The 14385-nt window shown below is 45.6% G+C and overlaps 1 protein-coding gene across 1 annotated transcript in view; it reads left to right on the top strand.

Moving 5' to 3' along the window:
• LOC137426001 (receptor-type tyrosine-protein phosphatase gamma) overlaps positions 1-14385 on the top strand; it is a 383032-nt gene that overhangs the window by 263121 nt on the left and 105526 nt on the right. Inside the window, exons 9-10 of the mRNA XM_078776830.1 lie at positions 5127-5262; positions 10369-10515. Of these exons, the coding sequence (XP_078632956.1) occupies positions 5127-5262; positions 10369-10515 (283 nt within the window). The remainder of the gene's footprint in view (positions 1-5126; positions 5263-10368; positions 10516-14385) is intronic.

Here is a 14385-nt window from a genome sequence, read left to right as displayed (position 1 = left end):
TACTAAGAAATAACTGAGCTTAAACGAGGCTACATGTTGTAGTGTGACTAACTATGAGGGGAAAATTAACCTTTATTGCAAAAACACAGAACTGCAGCAATATATATGTAAATGTATATGTTTCATATATATATAGGATTTCTTGCACTGTGATCCTATTGCCGCCACAATCAGATTTGCAGGCATTAAGCCATGCCATATTGGCAGCTTCTCAACAGTGAACTGTGTGTTGGTCCAGTGTTAAAAACATGATGAGAGGTGAATATATATCTTTCTTTTTTTTCTTTGGCCAGCCAAAGCTATGTGGGAGCATACCAAATTTCCAATTCATTTGCTGTCGCCCCATCATCTGCCATTCGCGATTGGTGTTGTGCATAGTTGGAGATGCAGGATGTACATTACGCAACCACATATTGTGTACATCTGCCTGTGTGTCTAATAGGCATTCGCTATACTATCAGGCATGTCGCATGTCACGTTTTATATGCACACCATCCCCCACAGTGACAAGCGCAACTCAATTGGCCACTCTCCACAAATTCCATCAGAGAGGTTGCCCACACAAATCTGATTAATTTGATAATCTGTCTTTATTTACACTGTTCCCGTGCTCAATGTGCCATTTGCTGAGCTTGCAGGCCGAGTACATTTGGATTGCCGACGAATGCTGCTCATGAAAAAGAAAGACAACCGTAATCAAAACAGATGTGCCTTGCAATTGCATAAATATGGTCTTTCTTGGCTTCATTTTCATGTTTGGACTTCGACAATACATTATTCTTCAAAACAATTTTCTCATGTCACTTCCGGAGATTCATTCCAAATTGTGTGCCATCTCAATCTGCTCCACGCATTCCCTCGACCATCGTTATGTCCTGCTGAGTTTGTGACTTCTTTTAGCCCTTTCCAACCTCATTGTTGTTTTCCTCATTCAGATTGCAGCTGCATTCTACATGCACTGAATGCTTGCAACTCTATAATATCAAAGATTAGTGTTCGTTCAGATTATCTGCGGCCTTGTGTTCATGCTTTTTATGTGAAGTGTGTCATTTATTTTCTTTCTTTGAAGCTGAAAATCGAATGGAGACCTAGTCTTGATCTTGAAGGCGCGTATAGATCTTTGTCGACTGACAAGTCGAACAATGGATGGCATATACAGGATGTTGATAAATGTAGGGTAACTACCGTGGAAAAGAAGGAGAAGCTAAAGTTTCACTTGGTAACCCTTCGTTGGAGCAAAAGAGCTCAGTTGTTGTTCCTCGAACCTCCACTCATTCGTTGCTCTTATTTCCCACCCGTGTAACCAACCGCCTCAATATCTTCCATCTCATTCTTCCCTCCAAGGCTTTAAGCCAGCTGTTCACCTCCTGTATCCTCCCCATGCCCTCATTCTTCTCCATATCCCTTGTTCTCTAAGTCTTTCTCTATTTTGTCCTTCAAACCTGCTGTTGGTGTGCTGTCTCCCCCAATCCTGGCTCCCTGCACCCATTTTCTTGCTGCTGTTCTGTTATTCTGTTGCGTCCGGATCTATTCTGTGTTCTACATTCTCAACGAGTCTCGACACTGTATACACAAGGTTTTATTCCGATGAAGGGCTAACAACCAAAACTTCTTGCCTCCCACTGCGGTTAGCATACTCCAACATCGTGTTGATCCCATCCATTGTACTGAGATGATTGCTCTTGTTTTGACTGCACACCGGCATGAAGACCCACCAAGACGAACAGATGTGCTGAACATTCTTTAATCTGAAGCAAGGATGGTTGAATGAACTTGGCTTCTGATTTGTGATTGGTGGAAACAGCTGACCATGTACAGTGAACATAGATTCAATCAGAATCCTAGAATCAATATCAGAATCAGAACCCAGAATCCAGTTGGTCTTCATGCAGCCATCAATCATCTGGACTGGTCTCCCATCCCTACTGCCTCTGACATCAACTCTTCCTGGGAATTCTTCCAAAGTAAACTGCTCTCTCTCTCTCTCTCTCTCTCTCTCTCTCTCTCTCTCTCTCTCTCTCTCTCTCTCTCTCTCTCTCATGGACATATTTATCCCACCTCCTCTCCAGTTGTCATACCCTTCCTCCCGTCCATGGTACACTGGATCTTGTGGTGAGGCAGTTGCCCTGAAACAACTTGCCTTTGCCTCTTGGAAGGCTAATCCAACTGAAGGCAATCTCAGTTCCTTCCACCAAGCTCGGAACAAGTGTGTGTCTACCCTCAGGAGAGCCTGGAAGCACTATCTCTCCACACTCAAGACTGAACTCTCAAACCTATCTCCTTCCTCCAAATCCTGGTGGCATCTGATCAAATCTGTTTCTGGTGTTTGTTTCCCCTCCACTCCCTTACCTCAAATGGCTACACAGTTGACACCACACGTGACAAAGCCGAATGCCTCAACTCTGTGTTTGCCTCAAAATCTTGTGTCCCAAACCCATCTCTCTCTGTACCCACCTTACCCAGTCGAACCCAGCTGCTCCGGGACTCTGTGTCCTTCTCTCCTGACAAGGTGGAGAAGTTTCTGTCAAACCTCGACTCTGATTCTGCAACTGGACCTGACGGCATCAGCCGACAGGTCCTAAAATCCTGCTCTGCCGCTCTATCTCACGCTCTCTCTGTTCTCTTCACCCTCTATTTTGCTCAAGGTCATCTGCATCAGTTTGGAAATCAGCCAACATCACCGCTTTACACAAAAAATGTGCAAAAACAGATCCTTGCAATTACAGACCAATCAGCCTGCTCCCAATTATCAGCAAAGTCATGGAATCCATCATTGCTTCGGATATCAAGTCCTTCCTCTTCTCCAATGGCTTGAGCTCTGATCATCAATTTGGTTTCAGACCAAGTCACCCTACCCTGGGCATGCTGTTTATGGTGTCTCAACAATGGATGGAGGTCCTCAATGCCAAACAGGAATTCAGACCTGTCTCCCTTGACATATCACGTGCCTTCAATATGGTCTGGCACCCCGCTCTGCTAACCAAACTCTCCTCCCATGGTATCCATGGAAATCTACACGCATAGCTTGCGGACGTCCTCTCTGGTCGTCGTCAATGTGTGGCCCTGAATGGATTTCTCTCATCTCCCCCTTCCTGTTCAGGCTGGAGTTCCCCAAGGCAGTGTTCTGGGCCCTGTGCTTTTTCTGGTCTTCATCAATGATCTCTTCGACTCTCTGGAAAATCCTCTCTATCTCTTTGCTGATGACTCCACTCTCTGCCACTCCATTCCTCATCCCTCAATTGACAGTCTGCAGCCTCCTCACTCTCTGCAGACCTGAACAAAAGCACAGACTGGTCAAACAAGTGGAACATGTCTTTCAACACTGAGAAATCTCACACTCTTACTATGTCTCTCCGAAAAGACCGACTGGACAACCCTCCCATCTACTTTCTCAACAATCCTCTCCAAGAAGTTCTTTCACTCAAGCTTTTGGGTCTCACTATCTGCCATGATCTTTCCTGGGAAAACCACATTTCCAAGCTGGCCTTCAAAGCCAGTCGCCGACTGGGCATCCTCCGTCCTGCGAAGTACTTCCTTGGCACAACTGAGCTCCTCACCACAGTCAGGTAGGTGGTCTTTCTGTCTTCTACCAACTGCTATCCGGCCTAGCTCCCCCAGCTCTATCTGTGCTCTGTCCCCCAAATATTCCTTTTGGTCGCACAAGATCTTACAGCAACCCTCTTCCGGTGAAATTGCCAAAATCTAGGCTCTCTGCTCACCTTTACTCCTTCATTCCTCTTTTCTCCTGCCTCTGGAACAAACTCCCTCAATCTTTTCAATCCCACTCCTCCCTCCACGTCTATAAAACAGCTGTTCACCACCATCTCTTATCTTCCCCCATCCAAAACCTTGATCTTTTCTACCCCCGTTAATTCACCCCAGATCCACTTTTTTGAAATACCAGCTTCTTTCCTGGAAGTCCTAGCAGTGTCCACGTGTTTTATACCTCTCACACCCCCCCCCCCCCTTACCTTGCCTCCTCCCCCCAAGCCCTCTCCCTCCCACAGATCTCCCGATGTCCCTGTTCTCTGCTGTTGTACTTGTGTGCTTCCCTCTCTCTCCCCATGTTGTCTCCCACTCCCTTTGTTGTGTGTTTTGTGTGTCTGTTTTTTGTTGTGATTAATGTTAGGTCTTACACAAGCCTCGATCTTGTGTACAAAAAAAAAACCCATTAATAAACGTAAATGAAAAGCTGCAAATGTGGATGTGATCGAGTGGACTGCAATTTTAAAATTGGCAAAGGAGGAAATTACAAAAGGGTCTGGCATAAATGTTTAAAATAATGAAGAGTAAAGATAGATTTGGTGCACAAATTATAACTAAGATGGATGGTGGCCAGACTGGCAGGTATAGGTTGAGTTAGGACGAAGGCATGGCAGGAGTATTTCACGCAGAGTTGTCAAGTATTTCATGCAGAGAGAGTTGGAACGTGCTTCCTGGGAAAGGGGTAGCAGCAGGGTTAGTGGATGGTTTTGAATGAAATTGGATTCTTGGAATATTTGAGGTTCGAGGGGTATTGGGACATCGGCCGGTATGTAGCTATAGCTCGGGACTCGTTTGTTGCTCGGGATCTCTGGGTGTTACGTGAAAACTGTTTTGTTTGGATATTGGGATATTTACATTAAAAAACACAACAATAGTAATATTTGCAAAATTTGGTATTTACAGTGTTGCGAATGCAACTTCTTATCTCTTTTATGTATTCCTTCCACTCCCCTCATCATTCCCCTTCCGTCCTCCCATTTCTAAACTCTCCTCCTTAAATCCCCACGTCCCCCATTCTACCTTATTGAAATTGAGTTTTGATGGTGTGCATTTGGCACAGACATGATGAAGGGTCAATTGACGTCCTGTGTCTGGGTTTCCTTGTGTGTGGAATTGGCCTCAGACCCTGCCCGGAAATAATGATCTTGTGCGGTTTCCGCATGTAGTTGAAAACTTGAAGTACAAACCCTCAAGCAAAGTCTGTCCCTTGACTGAATACATTTTGCTGAGTATTGTATTCGTAAGGCACAAAGACATAAACCAAGGTGAAAGATTTAATATGTGTTTTGAACTGGTATACCTTCCTCCAATACAGTTTTCACTTTTTAATCACACTTCTTCGGTACATCTTTTTTGCTTAGTGCGACAGCTGGGTGGGCAGGCACGTACATTGTCTTGGACAGCATGCTGCACCAGATGAGGGAACAGGGTACGGTCAATGTGCTCGGGTTCCTCAAGCATGTCCGCACTCAGCGCAAGTACCTCGTACAGACTGAGGTATGTGTACCTTTACTTCAAAGGAAACTCATTTCATTGCATTTAACACCAGGATCACTGCTCACCTCCACTCATTCGTTCCTCTTTTTCCACACCTGTGGACCCAACTTCCACATTCTCTTCAATCTCATTCTTCCTTCCAAGTCTTCAAGACAACTGTTCAACACCATCTCAGATCATCCCCCATCCAAAACCATGATGTTTTCTATCCCCGCATTAGCCCTCCATCCTACCTCTACCACCCATCACCTAACCCCCAAGCCCACCTCTTCACAAATATTAGTTTTTTCTTCCTGAGTGTTTGCCTCTGTATTCACCTTGTCCACTCCTTGCATCCTCCCCTACCCCTAATTCCTCCCCACATCCATTGTTTGTCCAGGTCTCCCTCTATTTTGTCCTTCAACTCTGCTGTTGGCGTTTCCCCACTCTCTATCTCTCCCATTACTGTTCCTTTTCTCCTGTGGCATCCTGATCCATTCAGTGTTCTTCCTCTTCCATGAGCCTTGACTCTCCGTACAAACTACTTATTTTATCACTTCTGCTCTTCTAGTGTTATCTTTACGCTTGATTGTTATTTTATGCCAATAGTTTAAGCCTTATGGTAGGCTTATGGTCGTTCATGATTGAACTGGACTGACTGCTCAGGACTAAATGGTATCCAAGACATATGATGCTTCCTGATGTTGTTTATTTATTGGCGCAGGGCAGTAGTGAGATTGGCGCAGGGCAGTTTACTTGGTGGAAATGAGAATTATTACCTGTGCCACCCGGTGGACGTAGGTCATGCTTTCACCCATGTTTGTTTTTGTTTGTCTGTGAGCAGGATATATCTCCAAAGGTTTGGGATGGACGAATTCTGACGAAACTTGGTGGACAGGTTGGGTGTGTCACAAGGACGAATTGATGAGATTTTGGTGAAGATCTGGGTTCGGATCCAGATCTTAGAATTTTTGAAGTGAATTTTCACCATTGAGAAATAGGGCCAAAACGATATGCAGCATGATATCTCATGGATGGATTCGGATGAAATTTGGTGGATGCGTTAGGTAGGCGACAAGAACAATCCGATTAGATTTTGGTTCAGGTACGAAAAAAGATCCGGCCTATCACTGGGATACAAAAAGTAAACTGTTCAGCTTGGCAGAGGTATGCACTTAACCGAGTGCCGTTCTAGTTGTTTCTGATATTGGTATTTTGGATCTTTCCATCCACATACCACATTTGCCATTAATTGCCATTTGCTGTTCCGACGAGATTGTGCAGAAGTATTGCAAGTATCTTTGATCTCTTTCATCTGGATTCAATTCCTGACCTGACTAAACTGTTGAATTGGTGATTCACGGGCAAGTTGCATAACACAGTACAAAGAAAACAACCCGTTGCGTCCCTCAGAAGGACGTTAAGCTGGGTGACCCATTTCTGGTATTAGGTGGTGGATGTTAAAGATCTCACGGTGTCTTTTGCAAAGAGAAGGGAGTTAGTTCCAGCACAAATTGCAACTTCCTGCCCTGACAACTGCTCGGGATCACCAATTCAAACCATCCAGTGCAATCCTTGTCTTGGGGTTGCTTTGGCACCCTTGAACCTGCCTTCAGAGAGAGATCGAGATAGAGATATAGATAGATATGGCATGATTATCCTGTTTCATATGATGTGCAGTGCTGTTGGCTTAGCGGTTAGGGTGCCAGCTTGGGATCCTAGAATCATGGGTTCGAATCCCAGTCGATCGCTGAATTAATGCCAGAGGGGGTTGACTCAGCCTGTCATCCTTCCAAGGTCGGCAAATTGAGTACCAGTTCACTGGTAATTCCTTGTGTGTCGCAAGAGGCAACTAACAGGTTTGGTGGCAGGAAGGGCATCCGGCCATAAAACATTGCTTCAAAAAGGGGACCAGGGTACCCAAAAAAGGCCAACCCCTTCTCTGCGGGGAAAGATGGCCTCTAAGGGCGGTTCTTCTTCATCGTGTTTTGTCCAGCAAGCATTGTCGTCTCCACAAAGTCACAGGCCGTATAACCCAATTGTCATCTTTTTATCGCTTGTGGCTTATCTGAGCATTAAACTATGAATGGCACTGTTCTCAGCTAGTCCTTGGCCTGGGTGTTTAGTAGAGGGAGAGAATTCCAGCTGCCATCAAGGTAGTAGATGAGGCACTCCTCCACCAGGTTGTCTTCCATGTGGATTCCTCCACAGTCACAGCTAGTTGAATCTGCAAGACCCCAAGGGTACGTGCAGGCCATAAAGTAGCCAAAACCTGTCCTAAAACGGTTGCGGCAGCACCCTTCCTTCCGTGGCAGCTTGCAGCCAGCTGGATTGCTCCAGACAGGTGCCTGGTTAGTGTCCGTCATGGGAATGGGGAAAGTGATCCAGAACCGTTCTTGATGGCATGTCGGAAGTGTTGCTACTCCACCAGGCCCTGTTTTGATTGGTTGATTAATTCCAGCAGCTGGAGGAGAAAATTGCTAGCCGATGTCTGTCAAAGAGTCGGGTAATGTCTGATTGCAAAGCCCAGCCACACAATACTTCACCATCAGGTGATGCATAGATGTATCCCTAATCTGAATGCTGACAGTGGAAGCCACCCTCAAAGAGGATGATTGGGGGAGCTACAGGCAGATCGTTGGGTTGTTGTAGCCACACTGTCAGAAACTTGTAAACAATTACAATGTGCAGTTGTTGGACTTTGGCGATGTGTGATTGAAGGATATCATCAGGTTTGGACGCAGCAACCATGGTGCAGTCCTGAACAGTATATTGAATATACGTGGCAATTCCATGGTGCTTACCTCTCGTGATGGCATGTAGTTTGAAGCCAGATACGCTTGCCCGACAATCATCACCGTGGTGTATTTCCTGGAGGAGGAGCAAAAACTCACCATTACAGGTGCTATATGATGGAGCACCTCTTTCTTCGCAGGGGTGAAATGCTTGACATTGAGATAAATAATCCCAGAGACAACTGTAGATTTATTCAGGTTCATACTGATAGTATATACAATGTACTGTACATGCAGATCCACTTTGGAATCACTTCAAGTGTCGCTTTCAAGATTGCAGTGTGAGAATACACCGAAGGGTCGTTCAATGATCGCTCATAAGCCAAGAAAACGACTGGTTGGCCTCGCAATGGTTATCACTGTCCAACAGACTATACCATGATGGACCGCTTGGAGTCTAGTTGTTTTTGCACCAGTTGTATGATTTTATCCGGGTTCCTTCCCGAAGCGCTCGTCTCTTTTACTGACTCACTTATGTACGTCCCCCCTCTTCTCATCTCACATTGCCAAACGACCCGTGTACCTAATGAGGTTTTTGGGAATCGTAGCCACTGCCATGGTGTGTGTGCTTGTTTGTGCTCGTAGGGAATTTTGAAATCTTCCCTTCACCAGTGGGTGACGCGCTCATTTCACGATGCTTTCTCACAATCCGCAGCTGTTTGCTTTATCCACCCACAAGCTTGTTCCTCCTTCTCGATGTCATTTTAAAACTATTTGTCAAAATTGGCTTATCTTACAATGACACTGACAATTCGATCATCACTTGTGTTTTTCGGGTTGTTTTGCAAAAGTTATTCGCACGCCACTTTCCGTTTATTGTCAGACTTGCTGTTTGCATGGACACTCACTCAGTAAATGTACATCATGCAATGTATAAAGAGCAATGAGACCTCGTGGTAACGCTTCTGTCTCAGTAATACCTTAACTTCCATGTAGAATGAGAACGGCACTCGTTAGAGCGCATACCTCCACCATCTTGACTAGTTTACCTTTTGTATTTCACTGATTGGCTGGATCTCGATTCAGACCTGAACCCCAAAATCTAGTCGGCTTGTTCTTGTCACCTAAACAACTCATCCACCTAGTATTGGCATAACTCGTCCACAACGTTTTGAAATATCGTGCTACATATCGTTTTTGGCCCAATCTCTCAATAGTGAAGAATCCCTTGGGAATTCAAAAACTCCTGCTTCTGGATCTGGATCTTCACCAAAATCGAAACAATTCGTCCTCGTCACACACCCAACCTCTCCACCAAATTTGTCCAAATCCATCCACAACTTTTTGAGATATCCTGCTCACAGACAAAAAGACAGGCAGGGGTGAAAAAAACCCTCCGTCCACCTTCGGTAGTGCAGGTAACAATCAAATAGGGTAACAGAGCTTTCACACCTTGTCGAAGTTCTCTGGCTTGAGGACTTCATCCAACAAATGCGTATATAGCCGAGATGAAATTCTCAATTCATATCATCACAGGTGTGGCTAACCTGCTGATGCAGTGCCTCCACAGATGAAGTTATAAATTTCATATTTACCCAGGTATTGGCACACTATGACCTCGGATTTTCCAAATGTCCCATAAGCGAATACGAGCAGGTGCGAAAGCAGGCTTAAGGCCTTCCCTGAAGGATAGTGTATTGATTTATTTCGCATCCTGAGTGCAAAGCAAGAGAACAGTTTATCGTCAGGTTAAGACTTGTTAAGACTAACTCAAAATAAACAACTCTAAATGAGAATGTACTTACTTCTGAGCTACCATTTCAGTTTACGGGATGACTTGGTGGTTAAAAAAGACAATTTAAAATAATCTCATCAGAAGTGGGAATGGGAATGTTATGCCATGGGAATGCTACTTATCCCTGAATCTGTGATGCTTGATGCAACTCCAAACCCTCTTCCCCTCCCCTACCAACTACTCCATCTCATCCACTACTTGAATACAAACAGCCATTATTTCTTCTTAAGGTCTCAGATTTTTTTTGGCTTTGGACACAAAGATGAGGTGTGTATATCGGGCGTCGTCCACCACTCAGAATGAGAGGTAAAGGATAGGAAACCGGAAGAGAGATTGGCCCTCCGCACAATTGCCAGTCCATACTCCCCGACACCTCACTCTTCCATGAGCCTTGATGATGTGGAAGGAAAGGTGATCCTGTAAGAAAGTGATGAGAGTGTGGCTAAGGAAGGAGGTAAACGTTTTTGGATGAATGGTGTGACTGGAAAGTTGTGAACAGCATAGGCTTGAGTAGAGGTAAAATGGTGAAGAAAAAGTAACAGCAGTTAATTTCAAGTTTACACCTTCTCCATTTCCCCCACCTACTGTCCAAATCAGGAGCAGTACATGTTCATCCATGATGTCCTGGTACATGCCGTGGTGTGCGGGGACACTGAGGCATCGGCTGAGAACCTCCACGCGTACGTGGACAGCCTTCTCATCCCTGACTCCACCGGCTTCACAGCTCTCGAGAGACAATTCAAGGTTTGTTTCGAAGTTCCTGTCGCTGCTGTTGCCTGTTGCCTGTTGTTGCTCCTGAGACGATGCGCAGATGCAACATGGGGATCGATGAACAGGTGGAGGTAAGAGAAGAGGGCGGGAAACGCAGCAACCGCCAATTGGATGGGAAGAGGTGTGGGCTTAATGATGAGAGAAAAGATCATGAGTAGGGATGGGGAATGAACTGAGTTGATGGTGTACTGGCAACTTTGAGGCCTTGTAGAAAAGAGTAGACTGGGATAGAGTTATATTTTAACTACGGTGTTACCTTCATTAACAAAAATGATGGTTTCTTCTTTTGGTGCTTGGCGCTTTGTACTGCGGACAATTCAAACTGGCTTTTTTTTAGCTGAGTGATGCTTCATCTTGACTGCGGAGTGGAAAAGAAAACAGCACAGTCTCCTCCTATCATTCCGAGCCTGGTGCTAATGTGGCCATTAACTGATGGCAACCAATTTCAATTCCTTGCAAGGCAGAAGCTCATCACGAGTGTTCCTGTGCGGTGCAGAGCCAGAAATTGAGCCATTTCTTACACTAAATACCATATTGAAAGTCCTGCACCGCATCAGAAGTGTGTTCTTCCTTTGGTTGCTCTAATTTGAGGGATGAAGGGTCATTATATTTGTGAGTGATTATTGGCCTAGTTGTTGTTCCTCTTGAACTTTCTGGAAGAGTTTTAAACCCGCAATCTTCTCCAGGGCTTATTGCAGGTGGTGCACCACTGTCTCAGGTCATCCCCCATCCTTACCTGCAATCTTTTCCACCTTCATTAACGAAAAATCCCAATCCAACTCACCTATTTGCATGTTACTGTGTTTCCCCGCATATTCTCTCTCCTCTTTTTCCTGTTCGTTCATTCCTTTGGTTGTTGTGTCCAACTGTGGGCCCACTGTCACTTCTTTCCCCTTTTACCATTTCCCTTTTCATCCTCTGTCCTTGTCCTTAGGAGGACAAATTTACCCATGCAAAGAGTGTGTTAACATCAGCGTTGCCCAGGTAAAGAGAGAAATTTGAATAACCTCTGCCACCACCAGGTGACGCAACACGAAACACATTCACAGATAATTTATGGCCCCCTCGGCGTCCCACACCCCACGTGAGGCTGCGGCCACATAGCCTATGATAGGCCCAACACAAAGTTGTATTTGCACCCCAAGTTTGGAGTTTGTAAGTTAAAAAATATGGTCGTGCATAAGGGACAAATGCATAAGGGACAAATTATATATATATAATTTCCAAACACACATGGCAACAAGTGTGCGGCACTGATCGGGTCTTCAGTCAAAGTCCTCAGCATCATCCCATTTCGGCCCTTCAACCTTGATGCAACTTCACGTGGATGCTTACGTACCCCCACCCCCAGTCAGCGTGAACACAAATTACAACAAAAAAACGGCAGGTTCCACTCCTAGAATCTACGGCACCGAAAAAACCAAACATGGTGGAGCACCCAACCAACCACCGCCCTTATAACTTTCACTACTTAACAACAAAACACAAACAAAAACACTCATACACATACTCACTCACACACAGAAAAACGACCCACACAACCAACCATGCACACAACATATACAACTCAACAACAAAACACATGCAAAAAACACACATACAACTAAATAGCCTCATAACATAGACTGCTCAAAACAACAACCATACACACATCCCCATTTCCCTCCCACTCTCTCAGTCACTACTCTTTTGGAGCTCAAAGAACCACAACCTAATCAACCTCACGTACACCATTCGACCAAGTTCAAAGAACCACCTAATCAACGGCCACTCTCTCGCACATCCTCCTTCTTTCTGTCCCACACACTTCAAGTCGAGCAAGAAATGCATAAAAGGAGCAGCCAATAGACCCTCGACACCCCACCCCAAATGGCTGACAAGAAACTCGCCAACCCTTCTCCTGACACTCCACTTCCAGCTCACTTTACTTTCCTCTCTTCCTTTCGTGTACCTCCTCCATGTTCTCTTCTCAAGGTACTGACAGTTCTCCCAATATGTCCTGCCTTGTTGTACCTCACTAGATGGCAATGTCAGGCCACAACCTTGTCACGTAGATCTCCTCTGGGAATACCAATTGCAGCTTTAGGTCTGCCACCACCTGACAATCACAAGTATTTGACCGACCTCTTGCCTTCCACCACCTCCTCTTTCCACCTCTTAACTTGGCCTTCTTTTTACTGACAAACAACACCTCTCCCATCGGCATCCTTCTCCACTCTCCTCTCTCTCGATCTCATCACCTTTTGTTGCACCATCTCCACCACCACAACGAGCACTTGATTGTGCCACCATTTGTATCTTCCTGCTGCCAAAGCTACTGAGCATGCGCTCAGTGGATGCTGCATTGTTCCCAGACATCCACACGAAGAGCAGCTCTCCTCCTACAATGCCCACACTCTCACGTTTGTTGGTGATGGAAGCACATCGTACATTGCCTGCACCAATAAATTCAACAATATTGGCTCCATCCTCCAAATGTCTTGCCACTTCAACGTCCTCACCTGCACACCTTCCCACTGAGTCCAAGCACCTTGCTGTGCCTGTCCGACTGCTTTCACATATCTCCCCTCCTCTTCCTTTCTTCTCACCTCCCTCTCAACCATCTTCCTCCTCTCTTTCACACATGCCTTTCCCCATCGCTCATGCTTCATCCACCCCAAGCCATGCTTCCTGTGCTGTACCATGCCCACAACCTCCTCCTGTTGGAACCGCTCCTCCATCTCATCCACCTCTGCATTCCGTTTCATATTTCCCTTCTTCTCTGGGAGAGCATTCTTTGCCACTGGATCACTCGAATGACGCACCATCATGAACTCCGGCACCCTCACCACTTTAAACTCCTTGGTTAGTGATGTTAACGGAAATAGGGGTTTTCCACCCTGAACATAAAAAACAATGTTCGTCAAACAGCGTGGCGCTCCCAGCCACCTCTTCACAAACCCGCTCACCACAACCTCCATCCTCTCTACATGCCCAATCGTAATATCATACATCATCAATGGCCACAATACTCGTGGCATCAACCAAAACTTCAAACACCATACCTTCAACTTACCTGGCAAACCACATCCATCAATCCTCTTCAAACCTCTCAAAAGCTTGTTTCTGACCTCCTCCACCCTTCCCACATCATTCAACTCCACTGTATACCATCTTCCCAAACTCTTCACAGGGGCCTCCACCAATGATGGAACCACCTCCCCTCCCAGCTCAAACCTGTGCAATGTGCATGTTATCCACCACTCCTCATCTCACCACCACACTCCTCGACTTTCCTGCTTTAAAGACCATCCTTACCTACAGCATCAACCTTTCCAATCACCCCAGTACCTCTACTGCTGTTGGACAACTGTCAGGTCATCCTTGAATGCAAACATCGCTGGCAAGCTTGGACCAGGGGCGAGCACCATTTCTTTTCCATGTCTACTCACAGCATGGAGCAGCAATTCCATAATAGTGGGGTGGCTAAAGTCCAAATTTAAGTGATATCGTGACACACTGGCCCAAAGGCCCAAATTTGGCACAGTTCTACTTTAGGACCATACAAAACTTTTGAGAGGGGGCTGCCCGTTTTAGAGGTCAAGGTCAGGTCAAGGTCAAAGGTCAAATTATGTGTCTGTCATGTTTTTGCAATATCCAGCTTATATATAACCTAAAAAACTTGGTCTTAGTCACATAACCAACATATTTAGTCAATGAATCCATTACTATTATGGGAAGTTCCACCAGGTGACGGCCATATAGGCAGTGGCGGCGCCAGGCTGTCCCCGACCGGGGGGGGGGGGGGGGGGGGGGAGGCTAACATCCCAGAATCCTCACAGAGTTTCACGAATTATATCACTC

Source organism: Myxine glutinosa, chromosome 4 (genome assembly GCF_964187855.1).
Source record: "Myxine glutinosa chromosome 4, kmMyxGlut1.1, whole genome shotgun sequence".
In the NCBI taxonomy this organism is placed as follows: Eukaryota; Metazoa; Chordata; class Myxini; order Myxiniformes; family Myxinidae; genus Myxine; species Myxine glutinosa.
The sequence above is the reverse complement of the archived record's forward strand: the minus strand, read 5'-3'. Positions and strand labels throughout refer to the sequence as shown.